Source organism: Chionomys nivalis, chromosome 4 (assembly GCF_950005125.1).
Source record: "Chionomys nivalis chromosome 4, mChiNiv1.1, whole genome shotgun sequence".
Lineage (NCBI taxonomy): Eukaryota > Metazoa > Chordata > Mammalia > Rodentia > Cricetidae > Chionomys > Chionomys nivalis.
In genome coordinates this window covers 60,036,170-60,049,300 of record NC_080089.1, presented here as the reverse complement: position 1 = coordinate 60,049,300, position 13,131 = coordinate 60,036,170, and the positions used below count along the sequence as shown (strand labels likewise).

The 13,131-nt window shown below is 46.0% G+C and overlaps 1 protein-coding gene across 2 annotated transcripts in view; it reads right to left on the bottom strand.

Annotated features, from left to right (window-relative positions):
• Window positions 1-2,208: 2,208 nt before the first annotated feature.
• Uaca (uveal autoantigen with coiled-coil domains and ankyrin repeats) overlaps window positions 2,209-13,131 on the bottom strand; it is an 87,694-nt gene continuing 76,771 nt past the window's right edge. For both annotated transcript variants that reach the window (XM_057767641.1, XM_057767642.1), the window contains exons 16-19: window positions 9,127-11,844; window positions 7,461-7,613; window positions 5,736-5,801; window positions 2,209-2,362 (exon numbers count right to left, since the gene is read on the bottom strand). In XM_057767641.1, the coding sequence (XP_057623624.1) occupies window positions 2,291-2,362; window positions 5,736-5,801; window positions 7,461-7,613; window positions 9,127-11,844 (3,009 nt within the window). In that variant the 3' untranslated portion in view covers window positions 2,209-2,290. The remainder of the gene's footprint in view (window positions 2,363-5,735; window positions 5,802-7,460; window positions 7,614-9,126; window positions 11,845-13,131) is intronic.

Genomic DNA, 13,131 nt, shown 5'->3' with positions numbered 1-13,131 from the left:
ATGGAAAACGCTGACTTAGAAAGAATAAAGTTGTGCCATTTGCAGGGAAATACACTACAACTGAAGATGGCAACGGCAAGCGAATTGGGTGTCTTAGAAAGACAGATACACATGCTTTTCTCTCATTTGTGGCTCCCAAACTTTACAGAGACATAAAACCATATGAATACAGATTACATGAAAGCAGAAGTCACACTATCCGGGAGAACAAGGGGGACTGATGAGGTTGGGTATCGGGGTATGGGGTGAGTATTCTTTATGTACTTGCATGGAAGTACCCTTATGTAACCTTGTCTATTTTGAAGAAATGCTTTTTCAAAAAAGAAATACAATGGCATATCCTTGACGTGAGTGGCAATTTTTCCAACTGTGTTCATTAAAGATAGGATTTTTAAAAACTTTGGTTCAGAATACTCAAGGATTAAGGCACAATTTGCAATGGAAGGGAACTCAGGAGCTGGGGAGATGGCTGAGTGAACACAGTGCTTGCCATGTGCATCTCAAGAGCAGAGTTTGGGTCCCCAGAGCTGACTTATAAAAGCTAGACAGGCCTGGTGGCCACCTGTAATCCCAGCACCAGGGAGCCAGAGATAAGAGGGATCCCCAGGCCAAACTGGCTCACTAATCTAGCCTACCGGCGAGCTCTGGGGTCAATGAGAACCCCTGATTCAGTAAGTGGTAAGCAGTGGAGAGACAGACAACATCAACTTAGGACCTCTGTGTATGCATATACCTGTGCATGTACACACACACAGCCATACACACATGAACATACATATATGCACCACACGCACACACACAAGAGCTTAGCTGAAATGATCCATTTGTGCAATTACTTGCTAAATGTCAAATTAGTGCTTTTAGTGTGAACAGTAAACAAAATAGTAATGAAAATAAAGACATATAAGTTCTCCTAAGATACAGTTAGTAAAATAGCTGGTTAGAGAATTCACCATAAACATTTCCAATTCCATTATCTTCTTGCTGTCTTTATTCTGGCAGTTCACTGCATTGTAGCACTGTTGTCTAAAACTTGATGCTGTTTCCCCAAATCAATTCTCTAACGCAAATTTTTGCAAGAAACTTGTTTCACGTTATTAATCCCGTTCGGATAACGTTCCTATATATAAGTCTGAAACATTTGGAGGGTGCATGCATTACAAGTGCTTGATTACAACAGCCACAAATGGCAAAGCAATTGCAAAAAAGTCAAATTTTTGACACTGAAAAATTTCACGCATCACTTCTCTTTGTTCTCATTTGAAAGACCATGGCAAGAAATATCAAGCACAAGGAACAAAAGGCTAACACTCCGCCATGGAGACCAGGAGACAATCTTCTTATAAATTCATCAAACATTCCGCGCCTGCCTCTTCTTGATCTAAGTGGAACTCAGCGCCGCAAACATTTATGAAGGGAAATATACTTTAAAAGGTATTAGTGTAAGAAGAAAAACAAAGCCGAAGGGACTCATTATACTGCTCAAAAAGACGCACCTCGGCTAGTCCACAGCCTCCTCCAAAGTTTGTAAAGCTTGAAGATCACATGAGAAAATAAATGATGCGTTTGTGAGTATGCATGTGTATGTGTGCGTGCGCATGTGTGCGTGTGCATGTGTACGTGTGCATGTGTGCACGTGGAGGCCTGAGGCCGATATCTGGCGTCTTCACCAATTACTATCCATTTTATTTTTTGAGAACTGCATCTGGCTGCTTTGACCTGGATGTGCTCAGAGGCTCAGAGACTCTGCTCTCTCTACCTCCTCAGTGCTGGATTACAGGTGCACCCTGCTGCACCTGGGTGTGGGAAACTGGATCCTGGGGATTGAACTCAGATCCTCATGGTTGCCTGACAAGCATTTTACTGACTAAGCCATCTCCTCGTTCCTGGAAGATCTTTTGATGCACTTACAAATAGCTAACAGCTGAATTCACTTCTCCAAAATCAATCTTTAAGTACTTACTTCAGCCCCTTTTCATATGGCCCCACTCAAATGGCTCACATTTCATTAGGGACTCACCATTTTTAAGACATAGTTTAAAAAAGTATGAATAGAAAAGACATAGTGCATGCCATTTGCCACTGTGTGAAATGAGCATACACAAAATCTAAGGTTTGAACCAACTGAAAAACTCAATGACATGTTTGTCTCATAAAAATAAAATAAAATTCAACAACAGAACAAAATATATTTTATTTTACTGATACTACCAGAGTCAGGCCCAGAAGAGCCATGGAGTTGCACCCAGAATGCATAGCACCAGCAGGCCAGGCTCCAAGTCAGTTGGCACTAGCACACAAGGCCTTGTCGCATCTGTATGATCTGCAATAAGGCTGCCTGTACGTCTTCATCCATGTGACCCTGGAGAGAAGGAAGAGGATTAGAAACATCGCGTGTCATCTTTACTGAACTGATAAAGGGGAAGCCTTTATCCTAGAGCACATCTGGCTGTTTCACGGGTGAACCCCTCACCAAGGTAAGAGCGCCCCACAGGAACTGGGCCACGGACATAAAGGTGTCCGGTCACAAGAAGGGGCTCTTGCTCTTAAAACTTATGAGCAAAACCCAATGGACAGCAATGGTCTCTCCTGTGCAGGGCTTCATACATTAGAAACAGTAAGCTACAAGCATGCGTATGAGTGTACACGTGTGTCCTCAAACATCCTCTTCCTTCTATACAGAGGCAGGGACTGTCACTTGAAACCAGAGTTTGCCATTTGGATGATGAGTCTTCCTAGCCAGCTTGCCCCAGGGTTCCTGTCTCTGTTTCCTGCCAGCTGGGTTTCGAGCTTGCTGACATACCAACTCAGCGTTTCTGCATAGCTGTGTATCTGAACCGTGGTCCTCAAGCTTGTGGAACCCTGCCTTGCCCACTCAGCCATCTCTCTGCTCTGCCCCTTTAAGGAGAACAGAACTGAGAAAAAAAAATAATTCCCATGCTTATAATTTTTACATAAGCAAGATGACATATCTCTGCAGCTTGCTTTGCACCAGAGTCACAGCACTTTCTCCAAGGCCAGCTAGCTGTTAATTTCTTTATGTAATATCCTAGTATACAGACTTTAAATTTCTTTGTCTCTTTCCTAATTTCAGAGATTTAAGATACACACACACACACACACACACACACACACACACAATCTTTATAGCCAGACACTTGGAGAAGAAATAACTAGCTCAAAAGGCAGGTTTAGCACCGGGTGCACAGTAAACAGCTATAAGGCCAGCACGCAGGAAGTGGCAGCAAGAGGATCAGGAATTTAAGGGCAGTCTGGGCTATATGAGACCTGACTCAAAAAACCAAACCACAATAACTACCACAACAAAACAGCCCAATATTTGTTTTCTCAAAGTACTTCAAAATTTTCCTCACTAGAAAGAACAACTTACACTTCTACCCAACAGAACATAAAAGACCCTGCTCTACAAACACTTGGCCCACACTACAGCTAAAAGTACCTCTTACACATTGGCATCTCCCCTGTTGCAAAGTTGAGTGTGTTAGCCGTTTATACTTTAGAGGAAACCATTAAACCAGGGGCTGGGGAGAAGGCCCAGAGTGGAAGAACAGCTGCTGTGCAAACATGAGTTCTGGGTTCGAATCCCCAGCAACCACATAAAAACTCTGGGCAAGGCTGTATTTCAGGGTGGAGATGGGTGGATCCCAAGAGCTCTCTGTTTGGCCAGCCTAGCTTCAGGCTCAGAGAGAGGCCCTGCCCAGGCAATAAGGCAGAGCGCAGAGGGAGAAAGACACTCGGTGCCCTACTCTGGCCTCCACATGCACCTGCACACTCACACATGTGCAAGCACACACACGTTTTAAAGCAGCAGGGCTAAACAGATGCAAGTCTGTGGAAGGCTTACATGTTTCTCTTCTTTTTTAATAATTTATTATTGAAGCATCTGAATAGATTTTGGAAGGATGTGTCAATGAATATAAAAAGTCATGCCTCCCAAATCTGTTTTTAAATTTCAAACGCTAGCCACAGTTGACTAAACTGGATCCATAGTTAACTGTACGATGCCAGACGGCAAGACGACTTCAGATGCCAACTGCTGCTGTTGCCTCATTGGGACTCAGCAAAAAACAACTTTACATTTCAGAGAAATGTCTGTGAAGTTGTCATTTTTTTTTTTTTTTTTTGCTCTGCCCCCTCTGGCCAAGACCAGAATGTTTCTCATCCTTTCTAATATCGAGTCTCTCTGTCTCTCTGTCTCTCTCTCTTCCTCTCTCTCTCTGTGCGCGCGCGCGCACACACACACACTCGTGGAAAGGACATTGGACGGGTACCCTGCTCTATCTAGCACTGCCTTACTCTCTTGAGACAGGGTCTCTCACTGACCCAGGAGCCAGGCTGGTAGCAGCCCCAGGGATCCTCCTGTCTCCACTACCCTGGGAGTTGGGGTTCTAGGCCTCAGGTAGTAGCCATGCTTGTCTCTTTACATGGGTTCTGTGACATGAACCCAGGTCCCCATGCTTGCCCGGCATTTACGCACTAAGTTCCCCTCGTAAACGCGCTACTCTATTGCCCACTGATAGCGCTAATAATTGAACAACCTTTCAGATCTCAGCAAATGTCCTTCCCACCCAAACAGGAGCAGGGCAGCACCCCTCATACACCATCCCTCCCTCTCAGCGCCCCTCCATCCTTACAGAACAAGTAGAATCCGATGTCAGAGAGTATACTTACTATTTGAGTTTTCTTTGAAAAAAATCATGTTTCTTTGAAATTTTCTCTCAGCATCCATCTTTCACCCTCCCTTCTTTTTTTTCTTTCAGAACAGTGTGGCCTAACACTTTCCAAATCCAAATAATTCCTATTATCGCTTGCCTGTCATTCCAACGTTTGTCTCTCTCAGTTCATTTTCCTGAACAATTTATTCTGAGAACCCGGGAGACGCTGTTCACACGGCTGCCACAGAGCAGTAACAACCCCTTCTCTCACACCCTAAACATTTTCTTAGCACGAGTTTTTTTTTTTTAATTTATTTATTTATTATGTATACAATATTCTGTCTGTGTATATGTCTGCAGGCCAGAAGAGGGCACCAGACCTCATTCCAGATGGTTGTGAGCCACCATGTGGTTGCCGGGAATTGAACTCAGGACCTTTGGAAGAGCAGGCAATGCTCTTAACCGCTGAGCCATCTCTCCAGCCCAGCACGAGTTTTTTTTGAAGGCTTTCTCAGGCCACCACTAAACAGGAGGACTCACCACCTTCTACTTCTCTAAGTTTACAGCTCCATAGATCACTAGCAAGTGTCTCAGAACAGTTTTCCTTAGTTATAGCAGTTCAAAGCATACCCCCTTTGTCCTTTTCAGACTAAGTTTTCTGTACTTCAAAGAACCCCCGAAGCCACCAGGAAACATATGCAGTCCCCTCGACTCTCCCTATGCCTGCTGACAGCCACGTGCGATGTCAGGCATTATCCCAGCTAGAGACACTGCTAACGTGAGCTGCCATCGTGTGTTGCCAAACTGTCTAGAGGATGAGTGACAAGCAGATGGACACAACACTAAATTTAAGATGTTGTGTTGCTGTATAGCTTTGTAAATTGTTCTGGGAGATATGCAAGCCATGATTAAAAGAAACACAATTATTTTTAAATAAGCATATGGGCTAGAGCAACTTCAAATGTCAATTACATTCATGTAAGATTATTCAAAAAATAAAAACAGTATTTTATTTTTCTCTAAAATGAATAGTCTTTCCAAAGACACAGCAGAGCTTACCTGTGCCGCACTGAGAAGGTGTGTCCGATAGATAGCGATGACTTCCTGGTGCTGTCTGTCAGCATCCTAGAACCATGGGAAGGTAGACAGATGGCAACATCAGCACCCACATCTGCAAGACCAGGAGGCTTGTGGCAATGCTGTGCCGAGACCTCCTGCTGCAGACTGGCAGATTAGTAAAGGGCTCCTGCCACTCTCAGAACAAACCACAGATGCTGAATTTCTCATGTTGGAGCTAGTGTAAGATTTCCCATAATGCATAGGGCTATTACTGGGAACGCAATACCAATTATCCTAAGTCACAGGGGATTGCTGCCTCAAGTTTACCTCTACTGCTATGAACTTGGCAACTGATGACTCAGGCCACTACAAAAGCTTCCCCTCTTGTTTCCCATGTCCCCTTTGTCATGCTTCCAGGGTTGAGCTAGTTCTTCCTTTTCATCAGTGTTGGCTTAAAGACCTCAGGGCTTGCCTCCTTACATATGAGAAAGAATCCAAACGAATCAGTTTGGTCTTCCGAGTCCCCCACAACTCAGTCTCAAAATTTTCAAAATTTATTTTTATTATTTTAAGTGTGTACGTGTGTGCATGTGTGTGTGTCTGAGAGAGAGACAGAGAGACAGAGAGAGACAGAGACAGAGACAGAGAGTGCAGAGCTCACGGAGGCCAGAGGCATCAGATCCCCTGGAGCTGGAGTTAGGTGTTGTGAGCTGCTGTGCTCAGCGTGGGTACAGGGAACTGAACTTGAGTCCTCTGCAAGAGCACTATATGCTTCGAACTTTCTAACTGCTGAGCCATCTCTCAAGCTCAGGTCTTTTTTTAAAAAAAAACTGTGTTGGTGTTGTTGTTATTATCGTTGTTTTAGTGTGGGAGGAGGAGAGGGAGAATATGAATGAGAACGTGGGCCCACAAGGAGGCAGAGGGCGGGTCTGAGGAGCGGTTCTCTCCTCCCGCCTGTATGTGTGTCCCTGGGTTGTCAGGCTTGTGCACCGTGTGTTGTTACTGCTGAGCCCCCCATCCTCTGTCTCTAGGATGTCGGCTTACTGCCACACCCCACTGTGCCTGTCATCTCTCTCTGGTCATGGTGGCTAGATTCCGCCTCAGTGGGTCTTCCCACACTATTTTCGTGGCCTAGAAGATTCCTCTGTCTTCCTTTCACCCATCAAAATGCTTTACAGATCCATGCCAAGTTCTTCCTTACTCTTTGGAGCCAATTCCCAATTGCCTGCTAGCCTTCCCTGCCAGGGAGAGAGCTGCTGGAAAGTGCTCCAGACCTCAAGCGGCAGGAACAGCTCCCAGTCTCCAGTGCCCACATTACTAGCGTCATTATCACAGGCTTCTTCCTGCCAGAGTCCTTATGAGGGTCCTTTGCCCCCTCTCACTCTTGTTCTCCTGTGTGACAGTTTCTACCACGCTGTGACACAGCCAGAAGGTCCACACTAGATGCAGTCCCTCCAGAGTCACGAGTCAAGGAAGTCTCGTTAAACCACCCTGCTTTGGAGAATGGAGTAGAGGCACAGCTTAGAGAGAAAATAATGGAATGCTTATTGTAGTGGTATACAGCAGGCATCAAATAAATGACACTATCATACCACAAGTAATGGTGACATTAAAGCAGATCACACATGAGTGTGTAATCGCTGCATGGAAGCTGCGCGCACGTGCGCGCACACACACACACTCACTCCCTCAGCTGGCCCCGCCCCTCGTGCCCTGGACACTCACAGCTAGCTGCTGCTGCAGGTCTCTCACTCGGTGCTGCAGAGTGTCCACCAGCTGGCTCTGCCGCTTGCTGGGGCTGCCACTGGTGTAGGCGAGCTGGGAAAGGCCGTTGAGCGCCTGCTTCAGTCTTTCTACGTCATTCAGCAGTTCAGTGATCTTTTGAGAGACAGAGGGAGGTTGTAGGAAACCATGTGCCATCATTTCTGATGAATGCCTCTGCACAGAAAACACTCCCCACTTGAGACAAACTGTAACCAGCAGGTGGGATGCTGCCGAGACTCTACCAACGGCACCCACGGCGTAGTAACTATTCTTACAATTTCTGGGCCTAAAGTCCCTCGGGCAATTTCTTCCAAAGACAACACCAGACTGAGAATAAACATCACGCACATCCTAGGGCTGGGTCATGAGCTTGGCATTCTATGAGTAGAAAGGGTCCTCTGAGGCATCTGAACTATCCTCCAGGTGAGGTGTGAATACTGGAAAGGGGTTTTGTTAGATGGAGCATGGAAAGTAAAAGAGCTTGGCTCATGTACACGCAAATTAACTTTTTCTTCCCATTGAAGGTTGTATTATTTATTTCTTTTTGGTGTGTGTGCAGTGCCCACTGAGGCCAGAAGATGGCATCATGCTCCCCCAGAGCAGGAATTTCAGGGGGTTGTAAGCTGCCCAACATTGGTGCTAAGTCTTCTGGAAGAGCAGGCCAACAAGTGCTCTTAGCTGCTAAGCCGGCTCTGCGGTCCCGGGAGTGGCACTGTTTACTAACTGGCAGTGTGTGTAAGTAGATGCAGGCATTAGCTAGCACAATGATGTGCTGCTGCATCCTAACGACTTTGCACATAAGCTGAGTGGATTTAAATGCTGGATCTTACGGGAGATGTGCTGCCGAGGAGAGCTGGATCTGAGCCTGCTTTTACTCATTCCGTATTTCTCCAGTGGGTAGAGGCCATTTCATAATTACTTAGTGAATGCATTAAGCTGCAATCAGTCTTCATATTTCATCTCCATGGTACAAACTAGACATCTACCACCTTCAAAAATATTATTATGTAGCTATTCTGTAAAATTGGGCCATAAGGAAGAAAACCAAGAGGGAAGAATAAATTATAAATCCTGCTCTTAAAATGTTTTAATTTAATGAATGGCGAAGCTAAAATAAAGCCTGAGATTTTGGAGGAACTGCCAAGCATAGGTGAGACTGGCCACTGTGGACTTCAGGGTAAAGATGGAGGATGAAAGGGGACACAGGACACAGCACAACACAAGAAAGACAAAACATCCCAGGCCATGTTTGTAAAACCTGTGGGCAGAACGCACGGTGGCGTGGGCTCGGTGCCCTGGTACAGGTGAGTAGGGAGATGGTGTCTGGATGTTCCCAGTGACTTTGACTTCTCAAGGAAGAAGCTCACCAGATTCTGATTCGTCACTACAAGGAAGTGAACCTTATTCTCCCCTTTCCCTTAACTTTCAGCCAAAGGAAGAGAAAGAAGAAAGCCTTTGATTTTTGTGCTTTTTTAATTTGGAGATTTTTTTTTTTGACACACCTGTAGTCAATTGGAAGGGTGTGTCAGGAATGGTTTTACACACCTGTCTGCGGGACATGTGCTACGGAGTCACATCTATCATGTGGGTTTCCTCCGCACAGCCACCCCATTGGCGCCGTGCCTACCTTGTTATCCTTCGCTTCGATCTGTTGGGCAGACTCCTGTATCCTCTGCTGCAGCTCCATGATGGTTGTCAGGGACTTGTCGCACCGTTCCGTCTGGTCCTTGATCTCCTGCTCAATGCTGAGATGAAGCAGTTCCTTCGCGTCTTTGGCAGCAAACTTCTCCTCACACACTTGGTCATACTTCCTGTTCAGGCTGGCCAGTTTGTCATTTAAGTTAGAGATCTGGGTCTCCAAATCATTCTTCGTGGCTTTGTATTTTGACATATCAACGACCTCTCTGGTCTCTAAATTCTTCAGCGCCTGTTTGGTGTTCTGAACCTCTGTCTGGAGTTTGGAGACTTCCTTGGTTTTGTTCTGGCTTTCCTCCTCCTTTTCTCTCAGGCTGGCTTTCATGATTCCGACCTCTTTCTCAAAGGCTTCTTTTATCTGCAGATGATCCGCCAGGGGCACCGAGGAGTTCTTCTGATTCTCCAGCAGCTGCTGAAGCTTGCTCACTGTCTGCTGCTCTTTGTCCAAACACTTCTGTTTACCCCTCAGTTCCTCCCGTAAGTGCTCGATTGTGTCGTTGAGAGATGTTTTCAGAGCCTCCACCTGCTCCAGTGGGACGGGCTGCTTTTGCAGAAGGTTTTGGGCTGCGAGGACCTCGGAGGCTTGCTTGGCCTTTTCTTCTGCCAGCTTCTCTTTCTCGTTCTTCACATCGGTGTATTTCTGGGACAGGTCCTTCAGCTGTTTGTTGAGTTCTTCTGTTTTCCTGCTTAGTGCTCTTTCCGCTTCCTTGGCCTCTTCCACCAGAGCGTTCCTACCCTTCAACTCCTTCTGAAGGGCAGCAAGCTCCTGCCTCAGCCGCTCATTCTCTTGCTTGCCCTTCTTGACCTCTTCCTCCTTGAGGCGCGACTTGTGTGTCTGCTCTGATAACTGCTCCCTCAGTCCTTTCTCTGTGGCCTTGAACTTGCGCTCACACTCTTCCAAGCGGGCAAGGGGAGCGTATTTCAGCTTGATGCATTCCTGGATGGTGTCGAGCTCCTTTTTCTGGGCCTTAATCTCAGCGTGCAGTGTGAGGATCTCCTCCTGACCTCGGCGGTAGTCGGCCAGGATGGCAGTGTTCGCGTCCTGCACCTCCTTCAGGCTCTGACTCGCAGTGCTCATCTTTCTTGAGTGCTCATCCAGGCTCACGTAGTCAGCCTTCATTTGATTCTGAACATTCTCCAGGTTCCTTCTCAATACCTCATTCTCATCTCTTAGTTTTGAAAACTCCTGGCTCATGTCATCAAACCTTTTCTTGGCATCAATCAATGCTCTGTTGGTTTTCTCCAGTGAGTTGCCCAGTGAGGCCTTCACCTCCTCATGGGTTTTGGAGGGCACATACTGGCTACTCAGAGTCTTTTTCAAGCTAGTGTTTTCGGATGAGAGTGCACGCATTTTCTCCTGATCCTCCGCACATTTTTTATTAAGTTCAGACAGCTGCTCTCTGAGTTCGGCAATACTGGACTTGAGACCCATTAGCTCCTTCTCATGTTTTTCAGGAGCTAGAGACCCAGCTTCCAGGCGGCTGACATTCTTAGTCAGCCTATCTCTCTCCACCAGCAGCCTCTCTGCTTCCAGCTTCTTCTCCGTGTACCTCTGTGTTACGTCCGAAAGCTTCTTATTCAGTTCCTCCACGCTCATGTTATGGGCCTTCTTCATCTCCTCACTCACCTTTAGAGGCACGTAGCATGTCTCCATCTCCACTGTGAGGCTGTGCACCTGCTGGCTGAGACGCTTGTTGTCCACGTGGACTCTCTCCACTTCTTTCTGTAGCGTCTGGTTTTTGAGGGTTAGCTCTGTGACCTTCTTCCCCAGCTCTCCCGACTTCTGCTCCAACTTGCTCCTGAGCTGCTCATGCTCCTCCGGTCTGATGTGCTGGGCCAGCTTGGCCCTGGAGCTCTCCAGCTCCCTCTTCAGCTGTCGAACTTCCCCCAGAGAGTTCTCATAGTCCCGGCCCACCTCCGCGAGCCTTTTCGCTTTCTCATTGACTTCACTGGATAGCGAGTTCTTCATGCTCTCAAATTTCTCCACGGGGACGGAGAGGGCCAGCTTTGCCAGCAGCTCTTTCAGCTGGCCCTCCACCTCCACCAGCCGTCTTTCTTTCTTCTCCCTCTCCATCTCCCACGCGCTGCACTCCTTCTGCAGCCTCTTATTGTCTTCCACCAACCTGCCTTCGTCTCTCTTGAACTCTTCCATCAACATCTCACTCTGTTTGATTTGGTTCCTCAGCTTTCCCACCTCCGCGGAAACGCCTTCATACTTGGCCTTCATGTCTCTCAGCTGCTCCTTCAGTTCCTCGGTGATGCGATGGTTCCCTGTGGCTGCTTCGTTGGTCAGGTGCTCCTTCAAGGCCAGGAAGTGGGTCTGCATTTGCTTGACCTTCCCCTCGGACTCGTACATCCTCTTCTGCACGTCCTTGAGGGCGTCTTCCAACTGCTTGACCTGCTCGTCCGAGTCCTCCTTGACGCGCTCACACTCCAGAGCCAAGGCTTTGCACTCTGCGACCTTGTGAGCCAGCTCATTTTGGAGCTTCAGCCGGTCTTGCTTGGCTGAGTCACAGAAAGTTCGCATTGCTTCTAACTCCTTCTTTAAAATCTCATTTTCGGAGTATGAGGTCTGACTGGGTGAAGAGAGCTCCAGAGGTCTTAGCATAGACCTGCTTTGCAGATGGGTGGCTCCGCCCGGGGATGTGCACTGCAGAGGAAAAGCAGGCATCAACCATGGAGCCTTCAGAAGACACTGTAGAGACCTCTGCCATTTACATCAGCAGTAGTCAAAGGGCTTTCAGACAGTGAGATGGGAGAGATGGGTGTGGGAAAAATTAAAGGATCAATTTTATAACTAGGAATGTAGCTCTGGGTAGGATTTCCTCAACATGCTTAAAACATTGTGAGAGATTTTAGATCAATTTCTAAAGAAAATAGCTGTGGCCCCTGGGCTCCTTTCTCAATTCAGCATGCCTCTATTACATAAGAATACCAGTTCTAGCAAGACATGTTTATTATTCCATTATATTATTTGTCTAGGCTTCCTAAACGAGCCATCAGAAGCCCCAAGTAAGGACTGAATCTTGAATATGTAAATAATTACATAGAGCTATATTATTAAACCTCTTTTTGTTTGTATACTTGTTTTGTGAGATACACATATATGGAGATAAGAGGGCAAACTGTGAGAGTCGCTTCTCCCCTTCCACGAGGTGGGTCCCAAGGTTTGAACCTGGGTCATCAGGCTTGTAGGTAGGTGTCTTTACCAGCTAAGCCACCAGGCTGATCCACACACGTTATTAAATTTCTAATAAAATATATGTGACATCTGAGCACTCTCACTGTTAACTCCAATATAATGCTCTTTACATTTTAAAAATTCTACCAAAATAAGCCCATCTCATATGAGAATTATCAGGGAAACGCCAATCAACTCAAAAAAAAAAAAAAAAAGACATGTATTTTCCTTCTGGCAGGAAGATAAATAGAAATTCTAGCACATAATCTTAATATAAATTTGATTGATGATAACTTGTTCCCTTGATTAATTAATGCTGGCAAAAAAGAAGCATAACAGAACTTCTGAGAGAGAGAGTTCAACTATCAGGGCAAATAATCATGGGGAACTCAATATTTTTACTTTCCTTATGTAGCAACAATGATCTTTATATAAGTACTAACTCATCAATGAATGCCATGGGCCACGAGGACAACCTGTCATTTCAATGGGCAGAATGTTTTGTTTAAAGTCATTTGGGTAAATTAAAACTGCCTTGTTCTTTTTCAAGAGAAAGAAATTGCCAGCATAAAACACTTTCCTGGGCTTGGCCTGTCTCTAGACTAGCTTCCAATCCCTCAGTTATCTTTGGACTAACGCTAGTATACTTTGCCGAGAAGTTATATATACAGAATCAAACTTCCACGCTATTTATACATTATTACAACCAAATATTTCTCTAGTCTTCCCAAACACTGAGGATTCTAGCTACTCCCC